This window comes from Entelurus aequoreus, linkage group LG15, assembly GCF_033978785.1.
Source record: "Entelurus aequoreus isolate RoL-2023_Sb linkage group LG15, RoL_Eaeq_v1.1, whole genome shotgun sequence".
Taxonomy (NCBI): domain Eukaryota; kingdom Metazoa; phylum Chordata; class Actinopteri; order Syngnathiformes; family Syngnathidae; genus Entelurus; species Entelurus aequoreus.
The window spans coordinates 33111349-33120737 of record NC_084745.1 but is presented as its reverse complement, the minus strand read 5'-3'; the positions used below and the strand labels follow the sequence as shown (position 1 = coordinate 33120737).

The 9389-nt window shown below is 41.5% G+C and overlaps 1 protein-coding gene across 1 annotated transcript; it reads right to left on the bottom strand.

The window, feature by feature from the left end:
* Positions 1-1722: 1722 nt before the first annotated feature.
* Positions 1723-3152, bottom strand: LOC133630447 (uncharacterized). Its single transcript, XM_062022040.1, has 2 exons — positions 2962-3152; positions 1723-2854 (listed from the first exon to the last, which is right to left on the bottom strand). Exons 1-2 carry the CDS (start codon positions 2970-2972, stop codon positions 2251-2253), a joined length of 615 nt encoding a protein of 204 aa, XP_061878024.1. The 5' UTR covers positions 2973-3152; the 3' UTR covers positions 1723-2250.
* Positions 3153-9389: the final 6237 nt, after the last annotated feature.

Below are 9389 nucleotides of genomic sequence, written 5' to 3'. Positions count from 1 at the left end.
ACAGCATGTGAGTTAAATATGACTGTCACAGCAAAGGGTCTGAAGTAGAGACGTCCGATAATATCGGACTGCCGATAAATGCTTTAAAATGTAATATCGGAAATGTATTATTAATTATTCGGTATCGGCTTTTTTATTATCGGTATCATTTATTTTTATTTTTTTAAATTATTAAATCAACAAAAAAACACAAGATACACTTACAATTAGTGCACCAACCCAAAAAACCCCCCTCCCCCATTTACACTCATTCACACAAAAGGGTTGTTTCTTTCTGTTATTAATATTCTGGTTCCTACATTATATATCAATATGTATCAATACAGTCTGCAAGGGATACAGTCCGTAAGCACACATGATTGTGCGTGCTGCTGGTCCACTAATAGTACTAACCTTTAACAGTTAATTTTACTCATTTTCATTAATTACTAGTTTCTATGTAACTGTTTTTATATTGTTTTACTTTATTTTTTATTCAAGAAAATGTTTTTAATTTATTTATCTTATCTTATTTTATTATTTTTTTTAAAAAAAGGACCTTATCTTCACCACACCTGGTTGTCCAAATTAGGCATAATAATGTGTTAATTCCACGACTGTATGTATCGGTATCGGTTGATATCGGTAACGGTAATTAAAGAGTTGGACAATATCGGAATATCGGATATCGGCAAAAAGCCATTATCGGACAGCCCTAGTCTGAAGACTAATGACCCATGTGATATTTAAGTTTTTCTTTTTTAATAATTTTGCAAAAAAAATCTACATTTCAGTTTTTTCCTGTCAAGATGGGGTGCTGAGTGTACATTATTGAGAAATAAAATAAACTTTTTAGATTTTAGCAAATGGCTGCAATGAAACAAAGAGTGTAACACTTAAAGGGGTCTGAATACTTTCCATACCCACTATAATCGCGATTCATTTTGAGTGAAGATGACACAAAATGCGATTAATCACGATTAAATATTTTAATCGTTTGACAGCCCTAATATATATATATATATATATATATATATATATATATATATATATATATATATATATATATATATATATATATATATATATATATATATATATGTGTGTGTGTGTGTGTATATATATATATATATATATATATATATATATATATATATATATATATATATATATATATATATATATATATATATATATATATATATCTATAGATATAGATTTTTATATATATATATATATATATACATATATACCTGTATATATATATATATACACACATACTTACTCTTTTTAGTCTCTTTGCTCATGTAGTTAAAACATTATATTTAAACTTGATTAATGTAAATTAATCCACAGCCACCCTGTGATTAATCTGATTTTATAAATAATCGTTTGACCGCTATAATTTTTGGGTATTTTTTCCATTGATGACTATATCTTACTTGCCGATATGAAAGCCTAATTTTGCGTCTCAGGAAATGGGAATATAGGTTTACCATTGAAAAGTCATGGTGTCACACCCAGCTCAATAACTCAAAACACCAGCAAAGGTTAAAATGCTCTCTCAGTCTATATTATTACGCAACACAATCACAGGGAAGACTGCTGACTTGACAAATGTCCAGAAGACAGTAAGGTCAGGTAAGTCCCAAAAGTCATTGTTACACAAGCTGGTTGTTCACAGAGTGCTGTATATCGCGGCATATTCATATAGAAAGCTGAGCGGAATGAAAACATGTGGAAGGAAAAACTCCAACAAAAAAGAGAGCAAGAGAATAGTCAAGCAAAACCCATTGAAGTCTGTACATCAATACCATCTCAACCAGTAGTATTCAATGTTATCCAGGCCAAGGACCCTGAAACTGAAGTAGAGAAGGACCCCCTGCTTAAATATCTTGCTTAAAATTGGGTTTTAACCAGGCTTTTTAAACCTTGTTGTTGTGCAATATAGGTAGAGGTCCTCTGCTTATTTTCGAGATCCGTCTGTTTAAATAAGCCTTAGACTAGACTTAGATTTTTAGACCAGACTTAGACTTCCTTTCATTGTCATTGAAATTTGAACTTTACAGTACAGATAAGAACGAAATGTTGTTGTATTAGCTTGTTGTAGTGCAGGATAAAAGAGCAATTAGGTTCAGATATAAATAAATAGCTTACTGTACAGATAAATATATTGCACTTTTGCTTATGCATCCACGTTTATGGATGCATGTTATATTGTCTTTATATTCCAGCGAGTTAATCCGTTTTTGGGGGGAATTGAGGGGATTATTATGATGCATTCAAGAGTCTTATTGCCTGAGGGAAGAAGCTGTTGCTATGGAGGCTGCGGAACCTCTTTCTAGAGTCCAGCAGTGAAAACAGTCCTTGGTGGGGGTGGGAGGTGTCTCTACAGATTTTCTGAGCCCTGGTCAGGCAGCAGCTTTTTGCGATTTCCCGGATAGGAGGAAGAGGAGTCCTGATTATCTTTTCCGCCGTCCTCAACACTCTCTGCAGAGACTTCCAGTCTGAGGCAGTGCAGGCTCCAGTCCAGACATAGATGCAGTTGGTCAGTAGGCTCTCTATAGTGCCTCTGTAGAATGTGGTGAGAATGGAGGGAGGGAGCTGTGCTCTTTTCAGCCGATGCAAAAAGTGCATGCGCTGCTGAGCTCTTTTTACAAGAGATCCGGTGTGTAGGGACCAGGTCATATTGTCAGTTATCTGCACCCCCAGGAACTTGGTGCTGCTTACCATCTCCACTGCTGTGCCGTTGATGAAGATTAGAGCGTGGCTGGAATGGTGCTTCCTGAAGTCGACGATGATCTCCTTGGTCTTGTCGACATTCAGGACCAGGTTGTTGGTTCTGCACCAGCTCACCAGATGTTTCACTAACTCCCTGTAGTCCAAGTCGTTGTTGTCAATTATAATAATAAGATCTTATATGTAAAATATACATAAATTAACTCCTAAAGTCACATGGAGGAGAACAAAGAGGACATTTACCTTTTTAACATATTGTCCCAGGCTGGTCAGGAAGGATAACCTCCTCTTATCCTACAAGATATTAAAACAACACAGAATCAATGACCACTCGGGCTTTCATGAATATCTATACTCCTTAGTTTTAATGACAGTTGATCGCGATAGTCAATAAATACCTAACACATTTGCAGCTAATACGGCGGCCGTTTTAACCTCGCCGAGATTTTTCGGATGTTCACTTCTATGTCACACTGCAGCATTTGGCAGTAATTTTAATCCACGAAGTTTGACCAAAAAGAGGCTTGTGGGTGAAAGGGGATTTGCGGTCTGTTTTAACCAGATTGAAGTTGCGCCCTCGTCCACTATATAAACGGTGAAGACCCCAAAAGTCACTGAAAATGCACTTTATGGTTCATAAAAAAATACTTTAAAACGCTCCCAACTGTACATTTTATGTCTAAATAGATAAACATTGCATTGTATTGTTCCACTTTTTGGATATATCTTGTAATTACTAATTGATTGCTTTCATAATCAATGTGAGTCAGCAGAGCTGGAAAAAATCTTACATAATAAACTGTGAATGTTACATCCCATTTATTCTAAGAACTTTACTGTAAAAAAAATGTTTTTGTTGTTGAATGCATCTTATTATTTCACTGCGAGAAGACTAGAAAGCTTGTTTTGAGTACTGGTAGATGTGGCGTGGCGCTTCCCAGAAGTGTGTGCAGCCTATAAAAAGGAAATGCAACCACAGCGATTATAGGAATTTTAGGATTAGATAACTTTTAAAACCGGATTTAAAAGGTGAAAGTTTACAACAGAGTCTTAAATTGTCTGTAGAAGAAAGGTCATTGAAAATAACTATTCTTATTCAATCCAATGAAAGTGTTTATGTTCAAATAACCAGCTAGCCCCCCTGGTTTTATTCATTCATTAGGCAAATGAGGCACATTGCATTTAACTGCAGGTTTAAATAAATTAGTCGTCTCAAATTAAAAGCCGTTATATTATAATATTAAAAGACAGGGGATAAAAATTCACAAGGCGGTGACGTATGCAGATGAGAAATATGCAAATTAAGGAGACTGTTGCTGTGTGTGGGTTTTTTTCCCATGGTGGTCACATTACAGGATATGGCTGAGGGCAGTGCTCTCTGCCCACCTAGGATCCCCCACCCCCCTACATAATAATACTATTTCAAATACACCCCCTCCACTCACAAGGTTTCAGCCGCAATTACTTTTAGTATCACTTCTCAGTGAGAAGTCAACTTCCCTGGAGGCGCCCTATCAGAAACTATTAGAGCAGGCGGGCTGGCTGAAGTTAAGTGACATGACCTGTGGGGTTGGAGGGAGCAGACTGGGCTGGGTTATGGTGGTGGTTATAAATGTACGGCTAATTTGAATTAAGGATTGTAAATGATAGAAGTCAACGTGGTGTGGCAAATTGTTAAACATCTTTAGCCTTGCATGTGACCTACAAAATGTACTTTTTCTTTATGAATATTTGTTGTGTTTCAGAAGTAAATGATGCTACCTGTCACCCTTGTTCATAAACACAATAAAATACACCTGGTCTGACGGAGCACGAGCCACTGGTGTTGCCAATTTACACATTTGTTGCAAGAGTTAGTAAGAGTGTCCCGATCTCATATTGATATTGGTCCGACAGCAGCAAAAAGACAAGTGTCGGCTTGCATACAAAATCTCAGATACAACAAAGCTGGACAGACAGTGAACATCTACATGTCCTCCGATAAACACACAAGGTTGGTCTTTTCTTGTATTTTAGTCGTCATTTACAGAAGTAAACATGGTAGGCCATAGGTTACTAGTAGCTACACAATAGCACACAAGCCAGACATTCGTATTGTGTGTCCTTAAAGGCCTACTGAAATGATTTTTTAAAATTTAAACGGGGATAGCAGATCCATTCTATGTGTCATACTTGATCATTTCGCGATATTGCCATATTTTTGCTGAAAGGATTTAGTAGAGAACAACGACGATAAAGGTCGCAATTAATGTTGTGTCGCGGGCTATATTTTGACTGCTATTGTATAGTACTGCTGCAACATTATTGTTGTTGTTTTTTTTTTTTTAAACTTCATGCTAAAACAATGATTTAATGTCAGAATTTAAACTTAGTTAGGTTATTAGTTATGCATCAATATTTAGTGGATGTTAGTCTTATCATGCTTTCATTAAGTTAGGTCAGGAGGCTCAATGTTTTTGGAATACATTTGACAGTACTGGCTGCCCGAATGCAGCTGAGATAGGCTCCAGCACCCCCCGCAACCAAAAATAGGGACAAGCGGTAGAAAATGGATGGATTAGGTTGAAAAAATATATATATAAAATATATATATAATGAACATATTGTTAAAGAACAATACAAATATAATTCTATCAGTTTTTTTCCTAAAAATATATTTCGACTCTTGCATATTATTCACCCTAGTGGACATTTCACAAACTTCTTGTCATGTCTGTTCATGTTTTTGTTTTGGTCATGCGTCATGTCTGTTCATGTTTTTGTTTTGGCCATGTGTTTGTTTTTTGGACTCTTTTTAGTTCCTGGTTGCACTTCCTTGTTTGTTCGTTTCCATAGCAACTCATTAGTTTTCACCTGTCTTGTCACGCACCTGTTTCACGTTTCGAGTCACGCACCTGTTTTCACTGATCACGTCACTATTTAAATCTGTCTGTTTCTGTTGTTCGTCCTGGTGTCCTCACACTATTTCATCACTCTGCTTCATGTCGTGTCACAGTTCTTTACCAAGTAAGTTTTGTTCATTTATGCCACAGTTAGTGTTTTTGTTTTATTGTTCATAATTTTTGTGCCCACGTGCATGTCTTTTGTTTCTTAGTCAAGTTTGTATTTCCGCCTTTGTGCGCGCCATTTGTTTGCTTCCTTTTTTTTTTGTAGTTTATTAGTGTTAAAAAATAAATCATGTATTTAAATTCACGCCTTGCCCGCGCCAATTTTCCTTTGCCTTCCGGAGAAGCAAACCCCAAGAATCAAGTCATTAGGACGCCAGCAGAAGAGTTTCTCCGCAAGAAAATTGGACAATTTTGACGAGGCAGCGTGGGAGGTCCTCCGCGCGATGGAGGAAGAGACGCTGCGTTATTCCTCCGGGAAGCGCAGAGACCTGATGTGGGGGCCAGATGGAAATCTGGTGCCATTGAGCTCCAGTTGGTCCGAGGACGGCGCTGCGTCACCGCAGTCCCGGAAGCGCCGCTCCAGACCAAGGACATCAGGGAAGGCGAGCGGACAGCGTGCGGCGCTGCCGCAGGCTCCTCCCACTCCGGGCGGAAGCAGGTTGCTGCCAGCTCCACAGCTCCAAAATGACATCACAAACCAGGATTTTTTTTTTTCTGAACTCTTTTTCTTTTGATCACCCGCCCCCAGCAAAAGACTCTAAGTCCAAGATAGAGCATTATCAGGACATGTTTTTACAAATTAGAGCATATCAGTCACAGTCACCCAGTTTTCATGCCCCGCCCCCCAGAACTCAAGCCACGCCCAAGTCACACAATATTTTTTTTTCACCCACTCAGTCCCAGGAAGAAGAAAGACTTTTTGGACAGTTTGGAGGGGAAGATTCTGCCCCCCTCCTGACCTCCCTCCACCCACCCCAAAAGACGGTTCCAGACCGCAGGGAGCGCGTCTGGGATCCGCTCCTTGAGGGGGGGGGGGGGGGGGCTAGGGCTGGGGACTGTTCAGGTGGGGTCGTTCTTCGGTCTGCCAAGCCACAGCCTCCAGCTCGGCCCCCACCACCTGAATTTCGTCATGCCAAGCCACAGCCACCAGCACGGCCGCCACCACCAGTCTTTCGACCGGCCAAGCCACAGCCTCCAGCTAGGCCACCTCCACCTGCTCCACGCCAAGCGCCACCAGTGACAGCTCCACGCCAAGCGCCACCAGTCACAGCTCCACGCCAAGCGCCACGAGTCGCAACTCCACGCCAAGCGCCACCCGTGGTAGCTCCACGCCAAGTTCCGCTACCTGCTCCACGCCGCCAAGTGCCGCCAGTCGCAGCTTCACGACGCCAAGTGCCGCCAGTCGCAGCTTCACGACGCCAAGTGCCGCCAGTCGCAGCTCCACGACGCCAAGTGCCGCCAGTCGCAGCTCCACGACGCCAAGTGCCACCAGTCGCAGCTCCACGACGCCAAGTGCCGCCAGTCGCAGCTCCACGACGCCAAGTGCCGCCAGTCGTAGCTCCGCGATGCCAAGTGCCGCCAGTCGCAGCGCCACGCCAAGACCAAGACACACCATGCCAAGACCAAGTCCAAGACCCCCCATGCCAAGACCAACCATGCCAACACCAAGTCCAAGACCAACCATGCCAAGACCAACCATGCCAACACCAAGTCCAAGACCAACCATGCCAACACCAAATCCAAGACCAACCATGCCAAGACCAAGTCCAAGACCAACCATACCAAGTCCAAGACCAACCATACCAAGTCCAAGACCAACCATGCCAAGACCAAGTCCAAGTCCAAGACCAACCTCGCCAAGACCAAGACCCAGACCCTCGCCAAGACCCTCCAAGCAGCCAAGACCCTCCAAGCGGCCAAGACGCCGCCCGAAGTGCCACGCCAAGCTTCGCCGCCTGCTTCGTCTGCTGCACCCGCACCTGCGTCATCTGCGGCTTCCACGCCTGCAAAGACGATGACGCGCCTGCCTCCTCGTCTGCCACGGTTGTGGCCACTACCTGGTCGTCCGCCACGCCAAGTGCGCCCAGCTCTTCGACCGCCACGCATGTGGCCCTTCCCGGGTCGCCCACCTCGCCTGTGGCGGCGGCGTTCCACTCGCCGCCGCCACATGACTATGCCTCGGTGGATTCGGGGCCACTTGGCCTGGCGACCCACCGCCATGTCCCCCTCCCGCCCTCCCATGACTCTTGGTCCTGTTTTTTGGACATCTGGGATCTGTCCGTAAGGGGGGGGGGGGTTCTGTCATGTCTCTTCATGTTTTTGTTTTGGTCATGCGTCATGTCTGTTCATGTTTTTGTTTTGGCCATGTGTTTGTTTTTTGGACTCTTTTTAGTTCCTGGTTGCACTTCCTTGTTTGTTCGTTTCCATAGCAACTCATTAGTTTTCACCTGTCTTGTCACGCACCTGTTTCGAGTCACGCACCTGTTTTCACTGATCACGTCACTATTTAAATCTGTTTGTTTCTGTTGTTCGTCCTGGCGTCCTCACACTATTTCATCACTCTGCTTCATGTCGTGTCACAGTTCTTTACCAAGTAAGTTTTGTTCATTTATGCCACAGTTAGTGTTTTTGTTTTATTGTTCATAGTTTTTGTGCCCACGTGCATGTCTTTTGTTTCTTAGTCAAGTTTGTATTTCCGCCTTTGTGCGCGCCATTTGTTTGCTTCCTTTTTTTTGTAGTTTATCAGTGTTAAAAAATAAATCATGCATTTAAATTCACGCCTTGCCCGCACCAATTTTCCTTTGCCTTCCGGAGAAGCAAACCCCAAGAATCAAGTCTTGACACTTCTTTGAAAATATAGGTCTTCACGAAATGATTTTTTTATGCCTAGAGTAAATAAAAACACTTTGGGGGAAAAATCCTGCTCTGCAAATTTCAGAGGGTTAACAACAACTTGCACTAGCAGAAGATAAACTACAGGAAATAACCTACCACTAGTTAGCATGACTTAAGAAGTTGTGTTTTAAGAGTGCTTTCAGTATTTGCAGTCATATGCAAAGGAGCAGCAGCTGAGGTAGATGAACAGAAGGGTAGAGAAGTGAGCGAGGCGACTAATTCAAGGACATTCTCGTGTGCGGGCGAGAGAGCGACAAACACACACTTGAGGTTGTGCAATCTCCTCGCCCCAGGTCACACATATGTACCTCAGCCACCTTACGTGCAGAACCAGCCACCCATCTCCCTGATTGATGAGCCGAGAGGCTGCATCTCATAAAGTCTGGCTTGGCTGCACACCTGGGTTCCTTATGTAAGTCACGTATGATGCTCTGAGAAAGTAAAAAAAGAGAAGAATATGAAGTTTTTGTTACTACACAAACATGTTCCTATGACTCATTTACTTTTGAGAACTAATACTCTCAGGTCAATCAAGATGCATTCCTGCACTGACGACAGGACAAAATATTAGGTCAACCTGCACAAAATATTCAATACAATTGCTTAATATTTAATAACCACAATAATAAATATTTTTTTGAATCCTACATACAGTGTCGATTTAAAAACGACCGTTTAAATAATTGTGGTCAGCACTCTTCTTTGTACCAATTAATGATAAATATATGTATTCATTTTCTTGTAAATTGTAAAAATATAAATGTATACACTATCGGTGTATACATTTTATCGTAAAAAAACAAAAAACAAACTATGAAATATAGAATAACTACATTTGTCAATAATTGGTGTATATACACATTACAATGTATGTATATTAAAACACAT